General features: G+C 37.5%; 1 protein-coding gene across 7 annotated transcripts in view; it reads left to right on the top strand.

Annotated features, from left to right (window-relative positions):
* Positions 1–384: 384 nt before the first annotated feature.
* The window catches only part of znf618 (zinc finger protein 618), a 38,459-nt gene continuing 11,077 nt past the window's right edge, over positions 385–27,766 (top strand). For 2 of the 7 annotated variants that reach the window (XM_071465710.1, XM_071465706.1), the window contains exons 1-11: positions 385–517; positions 672–757; positions 11,390–11,729; positions 13,291–13,368; positions 13,690–13,734; positions 22,555–22,644; positions 23,484–23,564; positions 24,070–24,159; positions 24,557–24,646; positions 24,934–25,023; positions 26,510–26,587. In XM_071465710.1, the coding sequence (XP_071321811.1) occupies positions 11,417–11,729; positions 13,291–13,368; positions 13,690–13,734; positions 22,555–22,644; positions 23,484–23,564; positions 24,070–24,159; positions 24,557–24,646; positions 24,934–25,023; positions 26,510–26,587 (955 nt within the window). In that variant the 5' untranslated portion in view covers positions 385–517; positions 672–757; positions 11,390–11,416. The remainder of the gene's footprint in view (positions 518–671; positions 758–11,389; positions 11,730–13,290; positions 13,369–13,689; positions 13,735–22,554; positions 22,645–23,483; positions 23,565–24,069; positions 24,160–24,556; positions 24,647–24,933; positions 25,024–26,509; positions 26,588–27,766) is intronic. The other 5 variants (XM_071465707.1, XM_071465709.1, XM_071465708.1 and 2 more) reach the window with 5 other exon arrangements.

Below are 27,766 nucleotides of genomic sequence, written 5' to 3'. Positions count from 1 at the left end.
TGAAACAAACAGCTCGTTGAGGGTCGGGAACTTTCCCTTTAATAATAAAAACATTAGGAAACACCAGCAAAACTTGAACGTTATCTGACAGGGAGACTATGGTGGTTTTACACAGTAGTTGTCCATGAAAAAACAGATTAGATATTAACCTGATCAGAAGCCACTATCTGAATTAATCAACCCATTGTCTCTTTTTTTTTATCTTATAGTGTAGAGCCGCAGTAGTCTGATATTATAATGTTCTCAGTTCACATGAGATTTTTTTTTTTCCCTCTGCGTAATTTCCAGTCTCTTTTTTCCCCGTGAAACTTCATGGTCGTCCAACCTTTTTTTTCAGTCTTCTTCCCAGACTTTTTTCCTTTTTCTTTTCTTTTTTTTTTTTCATGTAGGCTAATACACAGGCCGGCGCTGCAATTTCGGAATCTGCCCTTGTATATGGCGGACGAAAATTTCCACAGGAGGAACCGCAACACAAACCCCGTGTGCAAGGCAGAAACGGAGAGCCTGCACAGACTAAGTAAACCTCGGCAAATCCATGATTTATTACGCCATTACTCTTTACTAAAATGTAACGTAGCGTGTCGCGGAGAGGGAAAAAAAAACGCCGTGGTGAAAATTTTTAACATTTGGAATTTCTCATAACTAATTCACAATTTTTTTTTTTTTTTGAGGAAGCAGTTGTGCAGTCACCTCTGGTCGGGGAGGGAAGATTTCTGGAGCGAGTGCCTGTTTCGCATGAGCTGCATCGTTTTTGGAGGTATGTCAAACCGCTGTGTTTTCTTTTTTCTGATTTAGAAATCCTAAATTTGAGAAATTTCAGTGGCGGGTGTTAAGTTTCTGTTCCCTCTACGTAATAAACGAGACCTGGCAGTCTCCGTGCACTATTGCCTGCCACTACACCAGGTGCAGGCTCTGAAGCCATCCGAAATGGACCTAATCTGTTGATGTTTTTTTTTTTTTGTCTGAATTTTCGTAATGAAGTTTCCGTGTAACTGCTGACTAGTCGTCTGTGCACCTAGTTAGTTCAGCTGTCCGCCACCTAGGTAGAAACACTGGGTATATTCCTATAGAGCAAGAGGGGGGGGGGGGGGGACCAGGCGATAGTGGCAACATGAAGGACGATGAGGGGAGGAACAATCTGAAACACAAAAACCTCCTGCAGCCATGTTTTGTGAATTTTTCCTGCAAATTTGAGCAGAGCTCCGGAGTTGCTCCTCCGAAAGTCACACTACACTGACGCCACTTTTGGTCGTGTTTGACGGCTTGGTGGTCGTCGTAGACGGGGAAGAGAAACACCCAAGTGTCGTCTTGTCAAAAATACGTTTCGACTTTTATTTTTAGGAAGACAGAGGATTTTAAATCCGGGTGTCAATGGCGCCACCTGTAGGCAGTCATTTTGAGAAATTAAAAAATTGTAATGAGACTAGTTTTGAGAGTTGTTTATTGAATTGAATCTTAGTTTATGGGAATTCACTAAATGAAACTAACTTGAACCATCAAAAAATACATTAAATTACCTTATAAAAACTGCATTCAAAACGATCTGCGTATTAATTGGGTTTCCTTTTCTTTGGCTTTTTCATTATCAGTATTCTGGCCTTGAGTTGTTCTGCTAAAGGTTTAAACATTTTTTAAAAAAACAAATCTTGTAATGTGATTTTATTCTGGGAGATAAAGATTAAAAAAAATATGTATAGTATCTGTTGAATCTATCCTGTATCTCTTCAATCTGACATACACATTAACTGTGATTTTTCTCTTTCTCTTTGTTTGTTTTGGTATAAATGTGTATTTGTGTGCTGTGATGTGTAAACAGATATAATTTACTGCTTGGAAAACATGTAACTACAGAAACATAAAGCATTCACTTGTGAAAAAAAAATTCACTGTTTTTCTGAATAAAAAAAAAAAATGCTCCTTTTTTCTGACTTAATGAGATCGTTATCTCAGAATTCAGAGATAATGAAAGCATATATGTTTTGGAAAGATACCTTTTCTCAGGATTCTTAGACAATGATCTCGTTAATTCAGAGAAACAGATAATTTTTTTTATTTTTTTATTTTTTTTGAAGAAAGCTTTCTCAGAATTCTGAGGTAATGATCTCGTTAATTCAGGAAAAACAAAGCAGATTTTTTTTTCCACTTAAGTGAATGCATTACACTTCTGTATGGAACAATTTGGACTTTTATTTCTAAAGACTGGAAATGTGTAAGCGGAAAATAACTATCCAAAGTGAACTGAACAGGACTGGAAGAAGAAAGACCAACTCAGCATAATTTGAGGGCAGGAAAAACAATCACAACCAGTGCCTCTAATGTTTATATTAATCCTGCAGACGCCAAACAGTTTCCCATCTTGCATGGCTTGCTTTTATTTTAATGTAAGGGAAACTGTTGAGGCCATATTTTGCTGTGGGTAATTTTAATGCTGACCTTCAAATCTTTATGAATTCAAAGAGCTGGTGGAAATTGTATAGCCGGTATGCAAAATCTGGGTGTAAATTCTGACCTTTGTTCAGAAAGTCTCATCTAAATGCAGCAGGTTCTGTTAAAGCACAGAAGTGGAGAGAGGCAACCAGTGTCATGGGTTTAATAGGGTTGGATCACTCTGTAAGTGATGGGAATGTTTATATGCAGAATACCTAAAGGACCAAGTAATAAGTTATAAAGCTTTCAGGGATAATGCTACAGTGTTGAAAAACACCTTAAACCCTGATTTGGTTAATGGGAATTGTATTCTGGGAGTGTTCTCATTTTAAGTAAGGTAAGAGGAATGCTGGTCTGTCAGTACATGAACAAAAGCTTTGTTTCACTGAGGATATTTGGAGCGAATAGTTTGGATCGAGAGGTGAAACTCGTTCCTCCAGGCTCTGATAAACACAAGATGGTGAGGGATCATATCACAGTCTGTGGGTTACAGTGGTTGAAACACAGTTGCTGCTCTAATTGTCATCAACTCGGTAGAGAGGTTTGTTTTCTGCTTAAAGGGTGAGGGCTGTTTAACAAACAGTTTCTGTCTTTGATCTCATGCCAGTTCTTTTTTGTTAATGTACAATTACAGATTCATGATTTGTGCTTAGATGTGTCCGAAGAAACATACGTGCTTTTTAAACATGGTGAAGGTTTTACGTTCTGTTATTTTCTTAATGGCATGTTGAAAATGTCAGAAAATGGCTTCACTTAAATTAGTCTCTAGGGAAAGGCTTTTCAGGGGTTGGGGCTGCTGCATTAAAAAAATTCTGTGCATTCTGCACATATTTTTCCTGCCTCTTCCTTTGTAAAAATGAACCTTATTGGTTTCATGAATAATGCATAAGGACGTTCAATTGCTGCAGCAATGAAAATTAGGCCTGTTTACGTGCAGTGGTTATGTACACAGAAGCTTCTTTTTTTCCTTGACCATTTTCTGAAGGTAGAGCAGAGCCTGAATAGCTTTTCTGAAAATACAAATTTTCAGCAAAGCAAATCTCATTTCTTTGAGTGAAAAGGGGAGGGGTGAAACTCCCGCGGGTTTAATGAATCCATAAATCACAATAGTGCCAGGTTTGCTGCGCCTGCGTCAGTGTGCAGTGTAATTTTGATTTTCATCAAAAATTTAATCTGCCAGCCTACAAGGGTTTAGCAGCAGACCGGATGCCGCCCTGAATTTCTAATTTTAGGGGCCTGATCTTTCAGGATTTATTTTTGTATAATTCGTCTGCTTTTCAATATCTCATGTTATTAAATTTTAATTCGTGGCATTAACATATAGATTGAAAAGGTTTTTATGGTGGTTTTTGAGTGTATGCTGATGGAATTTTACTAGACGACACAGTTTCTTTTTCCAGAGCATCCTGTGTGTGTGTGTGTGTGTGTGTGTGTGTGTGTGTGTGTGTGTGTGTGTGTGTGTGTGTGTGTGTGTGTGTGCGGGGGGGGGGGGGGGGTTATCCATTTCTCTGCATTATTGCTTTTTTGAAATCATTGGTCATACACCATCTTGGAAGACATTTATTACAGAGGACAGGAAAATGTGCATTTGATTAAAGAAACAGGGAAGAGCAGGCAAAACATTTAGTGTGAAACAGGTTTTGGTCAACCCTTGCTCCTAGTCACCGACTCTGCTCTGGGTAATACAAACATGCAGTGAAAGCAGTGATTGAAGTGACCCCCTCCATCCCCCATTTTAGCTGATTCCTATTTTTAATCCCTCCAGAGTGGAAACATTTTCATGAGCCTTAAACAAATTTCTGTTTTATATTTGGAATCTCTATTTCAGTCTACTTAACATGCAGAGCACAGTGATTTTTGGCAAAGCAAGATACAATTCAAAGTAAGAAAATCCCTCTAAGTTAGAGGCACAAGATTTTTGCCTTTTTTCTTTAACCAAGCACAGTGATTGATTTACTTCATTATTGTGCAAAGGCAGATACAGTACTGCCCAAATATAGGCCAATTATTTTAAGTACCTCGACTAAGCGCTGAATTCTGAACAGAGGTACGTCCTAGAGATGTTTTCCTTGTATGCCTAACCTCCTTATTCTGTAACCCTAGATAAATTTAGTACAGTGATACAATATATTGTGGTTAATATGCATGCATTGACATTTTAAAACACAGCTGGGTCAAAGCACAAAGAGAGAACTAGTTTAATACATTGACATCACAATGCCACCTATGCCTGCTTACTTTAATGCCTGCTACTCTGATACTATCTATAGATCCTTGATATGCAAATAGCATTTGATGATTTAATTTAACATATTTCCTGTCTTTTTGGAGTGTTTATCTCCTCTATTGGCCTTTGTTTTAGTTGGTTTAGGTTATGCTTTATTTGTAAGGACCATCAAGCAAATGTGCATCTGGTTTAGATTTTCGTTCTGCCATGGTGCTGTAGGTTACAGTATATCAGAAGCCTCAGACTAAGAGAGAACAGAAGGCCAGATGGCTAATTTTGCATTTTGACTTTAATTAGAAGAAAAACAGGCCACAACAGGCATTTCATGTAGTCGGGGTATGCATTCAAAATGTTGCACAGGAAATATTACATGGATGACAAAAGGTTGATCTAATTCAGGGCATGCATGTGTCCCTGCCATTAATTCATTTGATTAAAGTTGGCAATGAGATGCATTTGTTTTCACCCCACAGTAGACATACTCCAATCAATCAGGAGCCAATCAATACCAGTGGATATCCAAACACTCATAAAATAGCAGAGGCAAAGAATTGTCCCTCCGACATTGATTTCACTGCTCGATCTCCTTCTCACAGCTGTCACAGACAGCTTATGGTCCTCTCTAGCCCCACACATGCTTAAGATGGCCCTGGTGACCACTGTAGGAGTGTGTCCATGTGGGACTCCAATGCACTGACTAACTCCTGTCAGCTACACAACAGGCTGTTGGTACTTAGTGAGCTCTGTTGTGCTTTATTAGCATGTTATGAGCAAGTGGTGCTAATATCCTGTTCCTTTACTAAAAGAACAGTTTTCATTCTGCACTAAAAGGTCCTCTGTGACTTATCTATTACTATGTTTGAGGTTATTACATTGTTAATAGTAATGCTGCAGTGTTTAACTGTTGTAGCTTGACAGTTGAGATGGGCCTATTATTCTATACTTCAAATAAAATTAACTACAACCCTGTTTCCAAAAAAGTTGGGACACTTGGTAAAATATAGTTTAGTTTCCCTTCATTTTCAGTTTCCCTTTTGTCTGTGCTCAGAGTGATAATTATAGTTGATATCTGCACTTAGCTGAAGCATCTGCTACTGACAGTCTATGTGTAGCTGTATTGGATGCCATTTATTTACAACCCCGTTTCCCAAGAAGTTGGGGCACTTTGTAAAATGTAAATAAAAACAGAATGCGATAATGTGCAAATCATGTAAACCCATATTTAATTTAAAATAGAACAAAGACAACATATCAAATGTTGAAACTGTGAAATTTTATTGTTTTATGAAAAATATATGCTCAATTTGAATTTGATGCCAGCAACATGTTTCAAAAAAGTTGGGACAGGGTCATGTTTACCACTATGTTGCATCACCTCTTCTTTTAACAACACTCTGTAAACATTTGGGAGCTGAGGAGATCAGTTGCTGGAGTTTTGAAAGTGAAATGTCCCATTCTTGCCTAATATAGGATTTTTACTGCTTAACAGTTTAGGGTCTCCTTTGTTGTATTTTTAGTTTTATGATGCACCAAATGTTTTCAATGGGTGACAGGTAATCCGTGCAGAATGTGTTTGGCGTTGCCTTGCTGAAAAATGCAAGGCCTTCTCTGAAAAAGACATTGTCTGGATGGCAGCATCTGTTGCTCCAACACCTGCATTAATGGTACTTTCCCAGATGTGCAGGCTACCCAAGCCATGGGCTCTAATGCACCCCCATACCATCACGGATGTTGGCTTTGAACTGTGCACTGATAACAAGCTGGATCGTGTCTATCCTCTGTAGCCCTGAGGGCGCAGCATCCATGATTTCCAAAAAGAATTTGAAATTTTGATTTGTCAGACCACAAGACAGTTTTCCATTTCGCCTCAGACCATCTTAAATAAGCTCAGGCCCAGAGAAGTTGGTGTAGTTTCTGGATCATGTTTAGATATGGTTTCTTCTTTGCATGGTAGAGTTTCAACTTGTAGCGACGAACTGTGTTCACAAGCAATGGTTTTCAGAAGTGTTCCCGAGCCCATGCAGTGATTTCCACTACTTGTTGCCCCTGTCCGAACTTTTTTGAAACTAGTTGCTGGCATTATATTCAAATTGAGCATTTGATTTTCATAAAACAATAAAATGTCTCAGTTTCAACACTTTATATGTTGTCTTTGTTCTGTTTTCAATTAAACATAGGTTTATATGATTTGCACATCATCGCATTCTGTTTTTATTTACATATTACACAGCGTCTTTGAAACTTTTTTTTTTTTTAAATGGGGTTGTAGTTATATTCAGTGGTGTGCAACTTAGGGGTCAGGCCCCTCCCAAAGTTCAACAGATAAATTTGAGGGGTCTTGAGATGATTAATGGCAGAGGAAAGAAAAAAAAAACCCAACAAATTTCTGCTGTACAAAACTATTTAGTGTTTTGCTCTTTCCTAATTTCCTCTTCTCTTTCCCCTTTTTCATGAAATAATGGATAGTCTTACCTCTCTGGCTCAAACAATTATTCAAATGAAAGCACGTGGGTTGTTTAGTGGGGTAATGTGCCTTAAATGTGCCCAGGGGCCCCAGCCAGATGCTGTTTGGGCCACTAGTTTAATCAGCGTATTGTGTTCTTTAAGATTATTATGCTTTATTATCTTTTTAATGTAAAATCTTAATCTGTTAAGTATCTTTAACTGCAAAATAGGTGTAGTGGACCAAGAATATTTACCTTTAAATGTAGCGGAATAGAAGCCTAAAGTAACATAAAACGAATATACTCAAGTAAAGCACAAGCTCCTCAAAATTGTAGCAAAGTTCTTGAGTAAATCTACAGTGTGTCAGTGGTAATGAGGTGTAATCAATCCTTTTAAAAAATGAGTGGCACCATACAGTAATGTAGTACTATGTTTGAATAGTGGGTGTGGTAACACTAAATTCTTTAGGATTCTTATGTTGGAAGTTCATGTTAAAAAGGCACTGATTGGTATTGTACCAGCTGATCCGAGTGATACTCAATTTGTGACTGGTATTGGTGTTAAAAAAGCCCCCAATATGACCTTTACTGAGTGGCTTTGAAGAACTCTGTTCAAATGGCTTTAATCCCATAGTGACATGATCAATGCATTTCCTTTAAGTTATAAACAAATGATAAATGTATCAAAGTTGAGTCACTGCATTTGTGCTGCCCTCATTTGTTTTGACTACAATTAAAGCTGACAGAAAGCCTTTACTCTATCATACATAACAGAACAAAGATGACACATTGCTTTTTGTATGTGTGAGGGATTAGACTTGTCACGGTAGAAAATTTTCATGCCAGTGTAAGTTCTGCCAGAACACCGGCAAATACCAATGGTGTTGACTATGAAATTGCTTCCCTTAGGCTATGTCTTGGGAAAAAAGCGCTGAGACAGAGAAGCAGGGCTTTTACTGTATTTTTGGTGACTCACTATTAAAATTTACACAGAAACACACATTTTAAAATGGCTTATTAAAAAAACAGTCCAAATACTGTCGTTAAGCTTGTCAGTGTAGCTTACTGCAGGTCTAGTAAAGATAAAAACTGGGCCTAATTTAAATTTCCTGTATACATTGCCTGCAGAGAGAAGCTGCTCAAGGCTGAACCCAAACTACTGCTGTCCTGGAGCAGTTGTATTTATTTTGGTGAACACACTCACTGCCATAGTGTAATTACATCATCTCTTTCTCCATGAGTCAGAAAATGTTAAAATTGAATCCCTTTCATTTGCAGGTGCTATTTATTTTTGTGGATATCACTTTTGTTTTCACAGTGTGGAATGAGTGCTCAGTGTTCACAGTGTAGTGGAGTGTATACCACTGGTGATCCTGCCCACTGCAAGAAGCCTTATAAGGTCAATTTCCAGAGACATTTATAAAGACAAACACCAGCAGAAACTTAGCTTTTGTTATAGGTGTTTTCTGTAATACAGGGCTTGAATGATATTTATTAAAACAGATAGTTACATGTACAACTTAAGTACCAATAACCCAGAAACAAAACATTTAGAAGCATTTTCTTGCCTTAACCTCATAATTGATCTTAAATATGAAAATGCCCTCAGGAGGAGAATTTGGGATGTCGTTGAAAAGGGCACTTAAAGGGGAATGCCAAACATTTCATGAATTCACTTGTTCCATATGACTGTTCAGTCCTAAAGCTAGAAAATGTTGAGCTGACTATTTAATTTGTGATACCACTGAGATGTAAAATTTGGCACTGCTGCGTAGACAATAAATGGGTCTTTGCTGATCCAAAAGATTTCTTTGTGAATTCTTGCATTCAAAATGAGGTTACACTTTCCTTACTGTAGCAATGCACTTTTCTTTTTAGTGTGACAACTGCATTCATCACAAGTGTCACAATGTCAGCTTTAGATAAAAATACTGATATTTATATGTATATTATCCTAACTGTTTTGCCACAGTAACACATCTGTTATGGACTCCCAGAGTGTATATATTAAATAAATAAACAAGACATTATGAATAAATAATCATATGTGTGTGATTGCTGCTTGGGTTCAATAGAGAAGACAGCCAATCACATGACTGGCTCAGTCCTATTTGTCTTGATGGAAAGAAAGATGGAAAGAAAAAGGCATTTTGAAATAAAAATTGTTGGAATGAAATACAACAGACTTGGAATAAATTACTGGCATTATGTTTTTGGGTTGTTCAGCTGTCCCATTCTTGTGAACGCAATTTCTCAGTAACCCTTGAGGGAATTTCTTCAGATTTTCACAAATGTTCAGGTGAACTGATTATATTTTGGTGGTCAGAGGTCACAGGGGTCATGGTGACCTCACGTTCTTGTGAGTGCGATATATCAGGACTGCCTAGAGGGAATTTAATTATATCTGGCACAGACATCCTCTTGGACTCAGGGATGGACTGATTAGAATTTGTTCGTCAAAGGTCAAGGCCACTGTGACCTCACAAAACACATTTTTTGCCATAACTCAAGAATTTTTATGCTAATTATGACACACTTAAACACAAATGTCTAATAGGATAAAGTGATGGCATTTTATCATCATAGTGACATCATAATGTCCTGCAAAAGCACTTCTGGCCATTATTCAACACTGTAACTCAGGAACAGAAGGGGAGATTGTGACCATATTTCCTGCATCTTGACTGGTTGGCGGAGGCTTGCAACCGCGAGGCGGTAATTCTAGATTCTGTAGGCTCTGTGCTTTAGCACATTGAATTTGAAAAAAATGGATACTATGTTGAAGTGCCAAGTCTTAGCTTCAATTTGAGTAGGTTTATGCCAATGTAGAAGGAACTTTGTGGGAGATAGATTCTTAGAGTTTAAAGACCTGTAGCTATAAGTTATGATTATAAACCTTTGAGTGAAGCAGAGCGAACCTGGCTTAGAAGTTAGTTGATATCATTGAGCAGCTTTCTGGCTCATTTCTAGTAAAGTACGGTAATTGGGAGACATTTACTCTTTTCAACAACAGTATTTATAACATAACAGTATTTTCCTAAACAGTGTTCATCATAATGGAAAGACTAATATGGAAATACTCAAGTTTAAATGTCAGTGCCACGAAATGGATGGTATGCCATGATGATTTGGCCCCAGTGAATGACACTTACTAGCTTTGGTGATCCCTTGACCTTTGCCTTTAGGGCCACCAGCAGGTCGAATTTCACCTTGTCCAACAGTTTGCTTCATGAGAAGATATAAAAAATTGACTCAGTTCTCATGAAATATGCTATGGATTTGTATGGCACCCAGAATTTGCAAGTGTAAATGAAATCCACCTTAAAATTTGAAAAACTGTTTAAGCAACAAAGTACAACAAAGAATGTATAAATTATTAGGAAATCAACAAAACACACAAATTGCACAACCTTGCACAAGGCCTGTCAAGTGTTGCGCATACTGTATGATTTAGCTGACAGTATTTTTTTATTTTTCTAAGCTATGTAAACTGAAAAACAAAAATGTTTTGTCACAACATTATCCAGTTCACGGGGCTGTTTGCTGAGGCTTGTTGGTCGTGTGTCATATCCACAGAAAGGTGTATTAGGGCTATGAAAAGGCTTGTTGTTGCTGTATTGGTGCGCTATTAATAGAAGACCAATTTTCCCTCTTTCCATAATATCAGTCATCCTGGCATAACTCTGTTTTGCTTGGTTGCATTTTGAGCACATTCTCTTGACAAGGCCTTTTATAGTCTTGTGCTGAAGTGGCAGGTTGTGTAATTTGGATAGTTCTGAAATTAGAGCATTTGGGTGCCACAAAGCTGTGGAATTTATACCATCAAAGGTCACTTATGAACAGTTAAGCCACTTTCTTTTTCAGTGGTAACAGCACTAAATTTTGTCAGTTTTTTTCCTGTCCTCAAAATTATACTTTAACATGTGTCTCCTTTGCATTTTGAGCTCACATGTTTATTTAGAAAAACAGAGGTGGTTGTCTCACAATTTGGGTATTTTTTTAGGCCTTCTATAGTTGTCAGCTGCAGATTATTGCCTGTTTGCAGTTTGCTCTTAGGTACTTGACTCAAATCAAAGCTGACATACAGACACAGCCTTTTTTTCCTCTGATATTGGTTGTGTTTACAGTGTTTCGAGAGAAAACATTTGTGTTTGACCTGGCAGAGCTGATACTATGCTTAGATACTATACTGTGTATTGGGCTACAAATCATGTCCAGACCAAGTTTATTGTTACAGGACCAAAAAGTAAAGTCTTTTTTTGTCTCTCTGTTGTGTCTTCCCTTCATACAGAAGCACAGGCTCAGAGGAGGTGGAGTCATGAGTGCAAAAGAGGCACCCAATCCTGGGAAGGAACAGGCAGACAGTGGGAGTGCGGCCACAGATGGCCCCTCACCAACCTTAGCCACAGCGAAGAAAAATGCTAGCCCACCACCTGTCACAGTGAAGAAAGAGCCCGGGACCTCGGAGACGAGCAACGGGAAAGTTGGTGATGCCAACCCTGCTGAGATCTGTGTTGTCATTGGAGGAAATGATGGCGGAACAAGTGGAGGTGGATCCCGTAGAGCTCAGACCGAGGGTATGTTTGCCCTTGGTACTCCTCCTCCAACGAAGAGCACAGACTCATGCATAGGTGTGTGAATATACATGCATTTGCTGACTGCAGGCATGCCTGGTGTCCCTTGACCCTGGCCTTGCTTCCTGTATGTCGAAACAGGCTGCACAGCATTTTAAAAATGACATTTAAAAAAAATCAACAGTGCTGTCTCCTTTCAGAAACAATGTCCTGTATACTAAGAATAATCCACAAACCTCACTGTGGATATATATATATATATATATATATATATATATATATATATATATTTTTTATCAGAAATAATTTCTACACAAGAAATGGTTCCTAAAAAAACTATTGACAGCGTGTTGTTGCTGTTGAATTTTTTAAATGTAATTTTCCAATCCCATGAGCATGAAAAAAAATCCTTCCATCTCCATGCATTGGAGTGGCAGCTGAAATCATAAAGACAGGTATCTATGAACCTGGATGAATGAAACCAATACTAAGTGCATGGCTAGAGACTGTACCATTAGGGCTAAATGAGAAAAGGGTTCTTGTTGTACCATGAGTGAGCTGGATGAGTTTTTATTTTTTTATTTTAAAAAAATCATGTTTGAGTCTTCTTTCCTCTTGCTAACAAACTTGAAGCTTTCACATGATGGTCATGATTATTGCTAATATAGCAACAACAAGGAAATTGCTTGGTGAAGACATTTGCACCAATACATGTATGCACTGTGTATGTGCAAATGTAGTGTGTGCACATTCAGTTGCACCTTTATTAGGTTCAACTAGCTAAAGCTAATACAGTAAATCCTATCTCCACGGAAGGTCTAGTGTTTCTAATATTTAGTGTACTGTCTTTAATATAAATGAGGTCGACAAATTGTTAGAAACTCATCTCATTATAATGCCAAATAATTCAACTGCACATCAAACCAAAGCTTCCAAAATGAGCGTAAAGTTGAATTAACATCTCTCTAAAACTAAACATTGTGACCTAGACTGTATTGGTTCTGCATGCATTCTGCATTAGTTCATTATCTAATGAACTGGTAACTGAGTATAGATGTTGTCACTTACAGGTGTTTGATCCAGATTTTCTAGGATTTCCAGGTTGTGCCTTAACACATTCATTTCACATTTTCAGTGGAGGACATATTTGAAACAGAATAAACAATGACTTGGAAATGGAAGCTGGCTTTATGTAGCCGACACTGACCAGTTAAAAATGCCCTGATTATCCCTGATACTGATCTTAGCTCAGGAGTTTCACATTAATTGAATTAATTAATCAGATTTGTAGTAATTCTTCCCTTTTTAGGAAACAAAAGCTGAGAAAAATCTCAGTGGAATCTCAGTTAATTTTGAGGGGAAGGATTGACTCAAATTCAAACAACAAAACAGAAACATTGCGGGGACGGATACTTAAAAACTGATTGTTGGTAATATTTTAGTTTTACTCAGAGAAGTAAATGGGAATTAGATACTCACAGTCATTATTATGGGGTTTTCTAAGAGGATGAGAGAGAACTAAGATCTGAAATTTTATGACCCTCAAACCTGCTTTATGTGTATAATCCTGATAATACTGTCACTTTGTTTTAAGACACTGTTTTGAATTCTCATGCAGGTTCCTATGTATGTGGGGTATGCGGGAAGAAGTACAAGTATTATAACTGCTTTCAGACACACGTCAGGGCACACAGAGGTAAGACACTATAGTTTTTATCTATGTATTTGGTCTTAATGAAAAGCCAAATAATAACTGACTGCTCGCTCTGTTTTTCCTCTTGACAGTATGCTCCTAAAATTATTCACTTCCTCTACATGAGTCATTCATGTCCTGTTTCGGCCAGGAATTATATTAAATTTATTTATTTATTTGGACTCTGAATTATTTTAATCTCAGAGATAGCAGTTTTAGCAACAAGGTGGAAGCTGTGAGCTGAAGTGAGCGCACTGTTAAATTCATCTATTCATCTGTAAAGTTTTCTACAAGGCTGACTTTTTTGTTTCTATTTTTCTACAGAATCAGAGTCCATGGTTGGGGATGGTCTACCCCAGACACCTAATAGTGAGTACACTTTTGCAGACTGAAACACACTCAAGTTTATCAGCATGTCAGCACAAGCTGTTTATTTCATACTTGGGTCATTTAACAGACATTATGTTGTTTTACCAGATATCATTTAGATTTTGATTCAGGTGCAGAAACAGAAACAGTACACAACAATTTAGCTGACGTAGCAGGCTTAAAGCCATATTTACCCTCATGGTCCAGGGTTCGGCTTGCCACCCCCCTCCCTCTTTCCTTGTCCCCTTGCTGTAGTGACCTTCCACACAGGTGACATCCTTATCAGGTACTTAGGGCAACACCCTACTTTACCACAACATTTCTGCCATAGTAATGTCATGTGTTGGCACGATGAGATTTTCAGGATTAATCACAATGTTTATTGGGATGATCTGATATTGATCTTTAAAATCCAGAGATTGATCTTTGCATTTGCAGTTTTTCTCAGTAAACATGTACATCTATGCTAAGTATTATGAGTGGGCAGTGGTTACCTGTAGTGGTTCAGTTCAGGCTGCATAATGTGTGAAACGTCCTCTCAGTTCTTGAGTTATTGCAATGTGCATAAAAAGGTTATTTTAAATTAAACAATTATGATTACAGTCTATGTGGATCTGCTGCAGTTTATCGACTGAAAAAAAGACTGCACGCTGGTCTGAGCTCTGTTTGTGTTTGTTGAAGAGATATTATCTCTAGCGACAAGATGTGAGGCCTTGGACGTTGACTGAACAGTGTGTGGATTCTACTTTATTCAGCCTGTCCCTGTCAGGTAGCTAACACTAGCTAACAGCTGTCTACAGATATCAGGCTGATGTCTTGTCAACACAAACAGCAGATGAATTAGTGAGCAGACTTTCCGTTTCCCTTTTGTCTGTGCTCAGAGTGATAATTATAGTTGATATCTGCACTTAGCTGAAGCATCTGCTACTGACAGTCTATGTGTAGCTGTATTGGATGCCATTTATTTACAACCCCGTTTCCCCAAAAGTTGGGACACTTTGTAAAATGTAAATAAAAACAGAATGCGATAATGTGCAAATCATGTAAACCCATATTTAATTTAAAATAGAACAAAGACAACATATCAAATGTTGAAACTGTGAAATTTTATTGTTTTATGAAAAATATATGCTCAATTTGAATTTGATGCCAGCAACATGTTTCAAAAAAGTTGGGACAGGGTCATGTTTACCACTATGTTGCATCACCTCTTCTTTTAACAACACTCTGTAAACATTTGGGAGCTGAGGAGATCAGTTGCTGGAGTTTTGAAAGTGAAATGTTGTCCCATTCTTGCCTGATATAGGATTTCAACTGTTCAACAGTTCGGGTCTCCTTTGTTGTATTTTTAGTTTTATGATGCACCAAATATTTTCAATGTGCAGAATGTGGTTTGGCATTGTTTAGCTGAAATATGCAAGGCTCTGAAAAAGTCTGGATGGCAGCATCTGTTGCTCCAACAACCTGTATTTACTGTTCAGCATTAATGGAGCCTTCCCAGATGTGCAAGCTACCAAAGCCATGGGCACTAATGCACTCCCATGACATCATGGATTCTGGCTTTTGAAGTGTCCACTGATAACAAGCTGGATGGCCCTTCTCCTCTGTAGCCCGGAGGACAGAGCGTCCATGATTTTCAAAAAGAATTTGAAATTTTGATTTGTCAGACCACAGGACAGTTTTTCATTTCGCCTCTGACCATCTTAAATGAGCCCAGGCCCAGAGAAGATGGCAATGTTTCTGGATCATGTTTAGATATGGTTTCTTCTTTGCGTGGTAGAGTATTGAAACAAATCAAATTGAATCAAAATTAATTGATTATGGACTTTGTGACTCAAAGATATAAAAATACTCTTTGAATAATTTGTGTCTGATAGGGCTTTCCCATAAAAACTTCTAACTCAAAATTTCTACTACTTCACTGAAAAGTCAATTCTCAATGTACTGGGGGTTTCAATTTTCTGCATCAGCCTTGTTTAAGTTGCATGTTGGACCATGATTAGTCTACCAGACTAGTTGTGATGTCACAAATCCTGATGGTACATACACTGTAAACTGAGACCTGAGGTGAGTGCAGAGAACATTCTCCCCTCAGCAGATGATTGTGAAAACAAACTCTGTACATACTACATTCTGCGCAGTGAAGGTCAAACATCTAACTGCCGTAACAATAAGCAAAACACATTTTTGAGTGGGGTAGGGGGATGGGGCTTAAAACAGAGAGAATTTAAGTCTACGGCCTCAAAGCCAAAACAGTAACACACTGGATCCTTGTTGTCTGACAGCACCAGTTTCCTCTAATTCAGCAGAGGAAAACCTGACGCTACCTATGAAAATAAATGGCGGTTTCCAGGTATGGGGATGTTGCTCTTTTAATGGCATCACATATCAGCTGCCAGGGCCTGTATTTATCAGCCATCTTGAAATCACTCCCAGGAATCACCGTGAAAGTTTGATTAGACTAAAAATACTCTTACCTCAGAGTAGTACTTGAGTTATTTATAAAGCTTCCTACACACACTCTCAGCAGTCATTATGTGAATGTGCACATCGCTTAAAGACAGCAGTATCAACATGGCAAAAGGGAAAAGAAAGAACAATCATCTTTATGCAGACAGAACAACAGTATTTCTTTTTACCCGTATGAGGAATACAATTGCGGTGTAACCAAAAGGTCTGTGACAGTGTCGATAAGTAGGCCAGATAGGCTGCTGTAATGCATTTTTGGTTGACATCACATAATTTGACTTTATACTTGATAATGACTGGCATGCCAGTTTATGAGTGTATTTTCAAATATAACATGCTTCCATGAGCAGTCCCCAAGTGTCCCCAAAAGAACATGGCCATAAGTAAAGATAACACGTGCTGACACAAACCATAACCTGTTTTTGTAGCAATTAATTTGATAAATATTTAAAAAAAAAGAAAAGAAAACAAAAATGCATCAGTGACCAAAAGAAGTTTAAATCTGAGACCAAAGGCAGCATAGTGAAGATATGGTGTTATAATAATCTTGATTTAAAGCCTGCATTAGACCAGACTTGTCCGTAATGATTGGTTTCTATAAAATCTCATTTGCAATCATTGCAAGACTGCATTTTAAAACCAACTGGAGAAAATTAAGTCAGGCCAGCTGATAACAAGCCTGGATTTCCCAATTAGTTTGGTTCGTGAAATATCCCGCATTGGAAGAAGAATTTTGGCTGGAGTGTTGTGGAGGAGTACTTGGAGTTGAAGAGAGTATTTTGGGAGCATGGTTAGAATGCTTTAAAAAAAAAAAAAAAAAAAAAGCTTAAGTGGGCGTTCAGACCAAAAACAGCTCTACAATTAAAAAAAGATGCAGGGGGTGGTGGGCATGTTTTACTTCAGGTACAGCCGAGACCAGGAAGTTTAGTTTGACAAATCATCGTTGCCAAAACATTCCATAGAGTTTTACCAATGTTTTACTCTGAGACAGAGTTATCACACTTAAAACAATTTTATCTTTTGTCGTGCTGATTGCAAGATAGCAGAAGAAATACAGTGTTCACGTTATAAAGTAATCTAAGTCTAAGTGTGCTGTGTTTAAAAATTGTTTATCAGCCTGAATGTGGCTGAAGGCTTGAAGAAGGATCACAGCAGAATGAATGGTTAGGTTCAGCTCAAATGGATCATTATACATTGGAAAATGTAGAATCGATTTGTGGCTAGGACTATGTACATGAATTGGTACAAAAACAGTAGGATTCTTGGTAACATGAGTTCATATTTCTGAACCATCTCAGAATATCCCTTTGCCATCATGCAGAAAATTTGACTAAATCCTAAAGGCTAAGTCTAAAAATAACTGACAACATTAGCACAACATGAGAAATAATTATCAAGCTTCCTACACACCCATTTTACACCATTGTCAGAATTAAAAGGAAAAGTCAATTTACAAGCATAACTCTGTCATGTTGATTGTGAAATCAAATGAGAAATGGACATTGCATTTTCAGTTTTGCTTAATTGTCAGGCTGTGTGCAACCTGTGCAACCTGGAAATGCAAATTCCATGTTTTTCTTCTTTCACATTTGAATGTGAAATATGTCATGGTTTTAGTGCTTTAAATGGGAATGCCAAATTTCACCTTAATTTGAATAGTGGCAGGATTTCCCCTGGCTTCTTTTCGAAAATCTCTCATAGTCATCCAACAAAACCAGCGGGCAGGATTTAACATCCAGTTGGTTGAATTATAATAGAAACGCACCAATCAGAGGATGTTGAAAGTTGTCATGACTGTGTAATGGACAGTGCACAGAAACATGACAGTGCAGAGGCAAGTTCAACATGCAATGATCAGGCATCCATAACCATCCAAATGTTGTCACTGTTTCATCAGTGTACGCTGAATGACACATTCATACCTATGCTTGCAGTAATGCTGTTGTGTGAACTTTAATTGTACTGACAACTGCTAGGGATCCACTAATTTGTGGAAGATAGTTTTAATTGTGTTAATTGGTGGGGAAATTATAGAATATGCCTGCTATTGAAGCCTTGAGGTGTTATTAAATGCAATTACAGTTAGCCTAACCCTTCCCTAATAATCACTTTTGTAGCTGAATGTCCTTGTATCCAATTAAGCAAAACCTGCAAGAACCCTTTTGCTGTGAAAATCACAGGAAAAGTAAAAGTACAAAATTTTGAAAATACATTTTGTCAAAGGTTATCTTACTTCTTAAAGTATAGATAGACATTTTTTCAGACTTAAAAATGATCACTCCAGAGTACAACCCTGTTCCCGAAACAATTGGGACTCGGGAAACTTGGGAAATGTAAATAAAAACAGAATGTGATGATTTGCAAATCATGTAAACCCAGATTTAATTGAAAATAGAACAAAGACAACATATCAAATGTTAAAATGCTGAAATTTCCATGTTTTATGAAAAATATATGTTTAATTTGAATTTGATGCCAGCAATGTGTTTAGAAAAAGGTGGAAAAGGGGCAACAAAAGACAAAAAAAAACAAAAGAGAGGCAGAGCCTCTGTGAAGTGAAGATGGAGGGGATGTGGAGATGCGTGGGCAAATAGTGCACAATTTAAGAATAATGTTCCTCTGCGAAAAAATAGCAAAGAATTTGGGAATTTCAGCATCTACGGTTCATAATATCATTAAAAGTTTCAGAGAATCAGGAGAAATCTCTGTATGTAAGTGACAAAGGGCGAAAACCAATATTGGATGGCTGTGATCGTTGGGTCCTCCGGTGGCACTGCATTAAAAACAGACACGACGGCTTGGGAACACTTCTGAAAACTATTGTCTGTGAACACAGTTTATTGTTGCATCCACAAATTCAGGTTGAAACGCTACCATGCAAAGAAGAAACCATATCTAAACATGATCCAGAAACATTGCTGACCTCTCTGGGCCTGAGTTCATTTAAGATGGTCTGAGGCGAAATGGAAAACTGTCCTGTGCCCTGACAAATCAAAATTTCAAATTCTTTTTGGAAATCATGCACACTGCATCCTCAGGGCTAAAGAGGAGAGGGACCATCCAGCTTGTTATCAGTGCACAGTTCAAAAGCCAGCATCCGTGGTGGTATGGGGGTGCATTAGAGCCCATGGCTTGGATAGCTTGCACATCTGGGAAGGCTCCATTAATGCTGAACAAACAGTACATGCACATTTTGGAGCAACATATGCTGCTATCCAGACAACGTCTTTTTAAGAGAAGGCCTTGTATATTTCAGCAAAACAATCCAAACCGCATCCTGCATGTATAACAACAGCATGGCTCCGCAAAAGAAGAGTCCAGACACTAAACTGGCCTGCCTGCAGTCCAGACCTGTCACCCACTGAAAACATTTGGCACATCATGAAATAAAAAATACGACAAAGGAGACCCGAACTGTTGAGCAGTTGAAATCCTATAACAGGCAAGAATAGGACAATATTGCACTTTCAAAACTCCAGCAACTGATCTCCTCAGCTCCCAAACATTTACAGATTGTTGTTAAAAGAAGAGGTGATGCAACACAGTGGTAAAACATGCCCCTGTCCCAACTTCTGTGACATGTGTTGCTGGTATCAAATTCAAATTGAGCATATATTTTTCATAAAACAATAAATTTTCTCAGTTTCAACATTTGATATGTTGTCTTCAATTAAATATGGGTTTACATGATTTGCGCATCCTCACATTCTGTTTTCATTTAAATTTTACAAAGTGTCTCAACTTTTTTGGGGACAGGGTTGTAGAATAGTTTATTTTCTGCTGTAGAATATTTTGCACAGTATTTGAACAGATCTTTGAAATACCTCTGGAACTCAGCCAAGAATACGGCTGATTGAATTAACAGAGTCAGAATGCACTGCAGAAAACTTAGAAGCTGTTGCTGTGCTACAAAATGGTAAAACATTTGTCTCATGGGTGTGTGAGGTGAGGGGCCTTCAGCTGGGGCAACATCAGTCAGACCCATTATTATGGAGAGAAGACTAGCCTCTGTCACTGGACTGGAGAGAGGAGGTTAGAAATGGATTTTGTCTTACAATTGCTCTGTGCTGTTTATGTAACAGATTGCCTTCAGACAGGATTTCACTGCTGTGCCAAAAGGCACTTCAGGTGTTCTTAATTGTCAACAGCCACCTGGATGCACAATGCATTGCACTGCAACAAAGTCAGCAAGAGCAGAACAAGTCATCTGCATCCCTCATGGCCTTTCACTCAGCAAGAGCTGGCTGTGAAAATGAATAATAATAATGTATAATAATGTATGTATGTATGTGTATATATATGTATAATTAATTATATGTTATAAAAATGTTAAATACAGAATGAGGTAATTTACATAGGATTTTTCCTTAATGTGCCTTAACTTTTTTTTTTTTTTTTTTTTGAGGAGGTTAAGAATGTTTGTTTGTTGGTTGCTTGATAGTTTGAAGGCAGAATTATGCAAAAATTTTGATTTGCCTTGAAGGGATGGGGCATGAGCCATGGAAGAAGCCATTCAATTTAGGTGCCAATCTTGTTAAAAGGGCAGATCACTTAACCCAACATTGTGAGATGGGACATTTTTAGACACTTTCGTCAAATTCTCAGGGAATAAGTTATGGATCTTGATGTAAAAAAATCAGACAGATTGATGGTGTTGAGCTCTAAGACTTGGCTGTGGCTCTCTCTTTAGTACCATGAGTGCCAATCCACTTTCTTTTGCATACATATATTTTTAAAGCTTTGTTTATATGCAGATATTAGAAAATAAAATAATCTTATCATGATGAACTTCTCTTTCACTCTTCCCCCCCAGGGATTCATTTGCCTCTTTGTTTTGTTTATCTAATCTCATTTAGCCTCCCTCTCTGTCTGTCTGTTCCAATGCAGTCAAATCGTGTCCTGTGTATTTTAAACTTATTTGTTTATCATCTATTTTTCAAATGCAGAATGACTAAAATCACAATTCTGCTCTGTCTGAGCCTACTTACAGTATGTGGTGCCATGAAATACTTCTCTGCAAATTAAGTGTGAAAAGCAATTGGAAGACCTTGGTGTACAAAGTGTTCGTTCTACTGCTGCTCCGAACATATTACATTACAGTGTGTTGTGGTTCAGTTGGTTAAAGTGTATGCACTGCACCTGTAATGTCCATCATCCAGTTTAAGTCTCTCCACATACCCTCATCCTTCTCTCCTGCTTTATGTACTGTTATGTGAGCAGCAAAGCAAAGTTTTGTTCTTCCTTTATTAGTTTTAGGTTATTATCTACCCAGACTGCAGTTTGCGATGCATTCAACCACAAAATCCTGCCTCATTCCACACCAACTAACCGAGGACCTCCTAGTTCATGTCATGGATTGTCTTGAAAAAAAATCCTGTGGAAACTTCTATTAAATTCATGGGACCTTGAAAAAACCTTTAGCTTTACTCCGAATCCTTTTTTAGTTATGAATTTTGGACCTCAGTGCTAAATGTCATCATTTTTGCCATTCTTTGTATACACACACACATAATACATGGCATCCAGATGAACATGCTTCCTTTTTATTTTTAAGGCAAAAATACCTCAAGAACTAAATATCACAGTATTTGAATGAGGTAAGGAACTAAGAATAATGTTTTGTCCAGACAGATGGCACAAGATGACCCTATCTAGTGTGCAACTGAACTGAACCCAATGAAAAACAGATATAGAAAACCTTGAAGTCAACATAGTACAAATATCTACCTATGAAATAAAACCACATCATGTAATAATACAGGCAGTGAAAAGTAAGACAATTTTTCAAAAAGGTATTAAATGATGAAGTAATATAACATCTTTATTTTTTATTTTTTGTATATCTGTAATGAATATTACCATATTGCATTAAAAAAAGTTTCATTAACATTTTTCTTGGAAAATATGTAGTCAAAATAAAAATTGTGTGTTTTATTTTGTTTTGTTTTTAACTGAAGCAATATTAAGCAAGATCTGTGGCACTCTGTAGATCTGTGGTTCTTTATACAGGACCAAATAACTTTTACATGTGATAGAACTATATTAATACAACACAGACTCACAATTAGGTTGCAAGAAAGTGAAAACTATTGGAGATATCAGTTTTTGAAAATGAAAAGACTCTTTGCTCAGGTAAAAATTAATTTAGTTACTGCAAAACATTCAGTAACAACAATTTGCATAAATGCCTGTTGCAAATGATCTTAGTGTTTCTTGGATGTTCAGTACAAATTTCAACCCAGTGCACTGAAAAATTAAGAATTGATTAAAAAAAATGACACCCTTTGTCTGCCTGTCTGTGTGTTTAGTTCTGTATATAAATGCTGCCTGTCTCTATGTGTAAATCTACAGGTAGCTTCCGTTATTCCTGTGACATCTGTGGCAAGAAGTATAAGTACTACAGCTGCTTCCAGGAGCACCGTGACCTGCATGCAGTTGATGGTAACCAGGAGTTTTTGGACAATTTGCATGACAATTTATTTCTTCTTTGAAACTCCAAGACTTGAACTTGGAAGCCATTCATAAGTGAACTTTCCATTTCACACTGTCCTGTAGCTGCAGAACCTCACAGCAGCAAAAGCTGAGTGGCATGGTAAAGAGGAGTAGATCAGAAAAACAAACCTTTTTACTAAAAAAAATTAAATAAAAATACACAATCAAGTGAGAAGTAATAGTCTGTCACTAATAATAGTCTGTCTCAGGTGAAGTGTATTTCAGGCAGGCTGTTTTCTTAACTAACTAACTTACTATTTAGTCCTTAACTACAGAGTATCACTCCAAGTAAATCATAGGAGAAAAGGTATAAATAAGTAAGTAAATATTGGGATGCCCTTGACACTTTTCACTGTAAGCAGAAAAGAAACAATACTCATATATGCCCTGGCGACTCAACCTGTCTGTTGTTATGTTATTATTATTTTGTGTTGTTTCCTTGAAATGAACGGGCTGTCAAAAAAAAATTTGAGACATGATATTTTATTTTATGTGTGTATGTATTTATTTATTTACTTATTTATTTTGTTTTAGCTTCAATGCACATTATTTGATTTAGGTTAAAGCCACCATCAAAAGAAAAAATAAGTAAATGCAGAAAAGCTTGCATACATGACCAAAATTACAATTGACAAAGTAACAAGATGAAATTTGAACAGTCAGTAGGTCAACATGTTTGAATGATGATGCTTGGAACAATATGATACATTTCAGTTTATGTTTTAAGTTAAGCTTAAGCATTCAGTGAGAAACTAATTGTTCCCTCTTTTCTTCCCCAACTCTCTCAGATCCTTATGAACAGGTGGTGTTACCTGTAGATGGCCTTAAAGAGGAGGAGCCAGTTGAACCCTATCAGAAAATTGGACCAAGTAAGACTGTTTGATGTAATTTTAGTTTGTTTTAACATTAGTTCCATTTCTTTTATAGAAAATGTCTGCAAATGGTGAAAGTGACGGAAACTGAAGTAAAGGTGAAGACAAATATATCATAGTAGAGCAAGGTTACAAAACTCTATTGGATTTTGTGTTGTTAAACCCTGCAGAAGAAACAGACTAAAATAAGATCATGTGTCACAGTAATCCATTGTTTCAAAGTTATTTGCTAACTTTTTATGATATAATTTTTTGGTTATTGAGAAGACAAAAATCAGAAATCTGAGTTAAAACCTTTGTTTACTTGGCATTGACACTCCCATTACACCATTACTTGATAGCTTGAGTCCACCTGCGTCCAGTGCAGTGTATTGGACACCGTTTGTACTGAAAGATCTTAAGTCATGGAGATGATCCATGTTAGAATAATAACACTAAGCATATGAGCTAACTCCACACTGGAAAGGTTTCAGAACATGAGTCCAAAAGTCCTCCTTCGCAGGGGAAAAAGCACTCGCCCACCTCCGCAGAGACCGCGGGTTCAACCGACGGCAGCGGGTGTCCCTTCAAACACAATTGGCAGTGTTCGCAGGTGGGAAGCCTGCACTTGTCACTGCACTAATGACTCCTACTGATTGGGGAGATACTGTGAAGCTCCACTATCGCACTATGCAGGGAGACCCCTGTGTTTTTATCTTCTCTAATATTCAGGTATTGCTAAATGTAAACTTTTAGATGGGAATTTTCAGTCTGGAAAAGATGCGTTCAGAATCACCAGCTCCTTCCTCTTCCCCACTCTGTTAGGACTTCTTGTTTTCTGCTTCTCCTTAGTGACATAAGGCATGATTAACAAAGTAATTCTGTTTCTTTTTGTGATTGAACACAACTAATCCAACAAATTGGATCTTAATTGATGTGACACAGGTTTTGTCATCAACATGCATTGTGCTGAAAACAAACCTTTTGTTTGTGTGTGTTCTTGTCTCTAGAAACTGGGAGCTATGTTTGTGAGTTCTGTGGGAAGCAGTACAAGTACTTCAACCCATACCAGGAGCATGTTGCTCTTCACACACCGATGGGTGAGCCTGTTCAGTTATTGCTTAATGCTGTAGGATTTCAAAATTTCTGACTTAAAATTTAGAGTTCCTATTTAAGTCAGTTCTGTTTCTTTGTACCTACTCTATTAAACCTCTTATAAAGATATGCTATGGAGGAAGAGCTAGTATTTTTATTTAAAAAAAAAATCTTTACAATGTTAGTCTTGCATCTTTTTTAGGAAAAACATTAGTAGCATCAGATTTGATGCTACTAGTTGAATGTGGATCACTGAATTACAATAAACTCTGAGGATCTCTCTTGATTGTAGGCACCTTCGATATGAAGACATCACGGGTGCAGGAATGTGGTAGTATGGATATGAGTAAATTTGGCCACAGCCAAGCTGGAAAGATAAAAAGTAAGCATAATTTTTCTCTTTTACATTTTCAGTAGTTTTGATGTATTGTGTAGTACTAATCAAAGTTGAGATGCCTCGTACATTCTTATGGTGACTAATTGAAATGTGGTCATGAAATCTTAGTATCATGTAGTGTGTATAACCTTAGAGCAGTAAGTTTGCATTTTTAATTTAACCTTTATCTTAGAGCCAAGTATAATATTTACAGATCATACATTATATTTACCATAGAAGTTGAAGGCTTTGTAATTGGCTGTAGGTGTCGACATGAAAAATTGTAACACTCTTTGAAACAAGTCAAAACCGAGCAGAAATTGATGTTTATAAAATGGAAAAAACAATTTGGTGAACATGATCAGAGACCAAACACCCACTGCCTGAACTGTTGAATAATGTCTTTCTAAGCTGGTGGTCACCCACAAGACCACGCGAGTGCAGTCATTTTACCAGGATGTGAGGGCAGAGACCGTCACAATAATGGTAAACAGTCCTGTTGTGAGGGTGTATTGGAAATGGACAGAAGCATACCACACTATGGCTTAAGTGTGTTTCACTGAGTCAGTGGAAAAAAAGGATAAGAGAACCCTGAGAGCTTGGATGTAAGGTTCTGGGTCACTTTGCCCTTGCCACTGTGTTTTCTGCTGGAAACTATTTGCCTTTAGTGAATGGACATTTGCGGAACTGAAGCGATGATACATGGGGAAAGTTTTTTTTTCTTGTTATGATTATTGTGTTTTTTTAATGTCCTCGAGCACTGAATCACATCAAAATTATGTTTAAAAATATTACAATAAAATTAGATACAGACTGCATTTTATTTTTTTTTTTTTGGTTTTTGTTTACCAAATGTTAGCCCTCTTTTTCTAGTCTGTCAGATACTTGACTGTGAGAAAGTAACATTTAATACAATGATTTGTACTTAAGCCTATTATCTTAATATATTGCATATCATTTGTTGTTAATAATGCAGATACAACCCCATTTCCAAAAAAGTTGGGACACTGTGTAAAATGTAAATAAAAACAGAATGCAATGATGTGCAAATCAGGGGTTGTAGTTTTAGATAACTCTGTTCCATTGCTTTACAAAAACCTTTTCTCCAGCTGTCATAAATCATTGATATTTCTCCCAACTAGTTCGGTATTTTGTGGTACATGAACGCCCCAATCTTTCTGCTAAGAAGCACTCTGCCATAAAGAACTATTTAAAGCACGGCACACACTCACATCTGAGAATTGGGTCAAAAAGATGGAATGAAGAACAGGAATTAAACCCATATTTAAATGTAATATGAACATTTGAATCCTTTGTCAAGGCTGTTAGCATGATTGATTTGCATGCTAAACTGAAATTAAGTGTAAATTGCATGTCATTGACTTGGCTCCGTCTTAACTGTTGTGTAGTTAATAGCTTGAATTGAAAATATTATCCACATTATTTAGCATGGCCATGTCCCTCATTGTTTCTACTGTGTTTTTACCAACAGACAGTCCATTCAGGCGGAAACTGGAGAGTGCGATTCAGTCTAGTCTGGTTGACACAAACAGCTCACAGAATTCAAGCGGTGAGCACTGAGTCACTTATTATCTGTGGATGTGTCTTTTTGTGTGGATATATATCATTTCTGCTTGAATGGTGAAAAGTATTTTCATATTTTCTGTTCTGCTGCAAAGCAGGTATGTGTAAATATCAGTATAGACAGAAATAGTGTTTTCTGCAGACAGTGACCTGCAACTAATGCCCTGGTTGAAAATTGAGATGGAAGGGGAATAGAGGATGTAAAGAAATTTGAATGACCTATCAATTCTTACTGTATGAAACACAAATCCAAGAGCTCTATCGTCATTATTCTACTCCCAACTCAAATCATGAGAATGCAGACCTTTTTGAATACAATGTTTGATCACCTTTGGCTCTGACAGCAGCTGCCACACTTCACTTAGTGACTCAAGTCTTATAGTTACATGTGCTGCAAACATATTTTCTTTATCAGCTTCTTACAATGACAAGAGTTGTTGTGCATGAACACAGAATTTTCTGGCAAGTGACAAACGTCTTTGTTGTTTCTCAGTGGAGCTTTCTGTCTGTGCTGTTTCGTCTGTGCTATTCTCACTGGATTGAAGTGGGTTGGGCTAAACTGACATCTCACATTTCTCTGCATCAATCAGCAATATTACAATCATTACTAATCAGAATCTGTTGAGTTACACCTGATGAAGGTGTTAAACCCAGTACCTATTTTTTTTCTGACTTTAATTTTGTTGCTTATTTAGTCATTAATATTTAATGTTATAGAAAGTATTTACAAGACTTAGGATTTTAAATGAAATTTTCAGGGGCTTTAAGTTCGAGTGGGCTGTGCAGACATAAGTGCTTCATTTACAGGTAGAGAAAACAGTGCTGGAAAAAGATTGTTGATATTTAAACTCAAGAGCAAAACAGTACACCCCTCTCCTCAGTGCTCCTGCAGAAGCTCTGCTGCCACATCAGTTGGCCGGTCTACCGTCAAAACATCCATAAAGTTTTTACTGGTCCTATCAGTCTCTGTCTCTGCTGTCCCGGCCATCTCTATGTGCCTGTCATATGGGGTGTGGGCCAGTCACAGCGGATAAGTCCAGGGCTGTTTCTTTCCCAGTCTGACTGTGCAGTCTCCACCCCACAAACGTCATTTTACCAATGTTAATGTGGTTCTTCATGGTGCCTGATCGTAGCACTTCTTTTTCAATTTTTTGTTCTTCTGACC

The sequence above is a fragment of the Trachinotus anak genome, unplaced genomic scaffold, assembly GCF_046630095.1.
Source record: "Trachinotus anak isolate AG129_WGS33_773 ecotype Australia unplaced genomic scaffold, CSIRO_AGI_Tana_v1 ptg000028l, whole genome shotgun sequence".
NCBI lineage: Eukaryota > Metazoa > Chordata > Actinopteri > Carangiformes > Carangidae > Trachinotus > Trachinotus anak.
The sequence above is the reverse complement of the archived record's forward strand: the minus strand, read 5'-3'. Positions and strand labels throughout refer to the sequence as shown.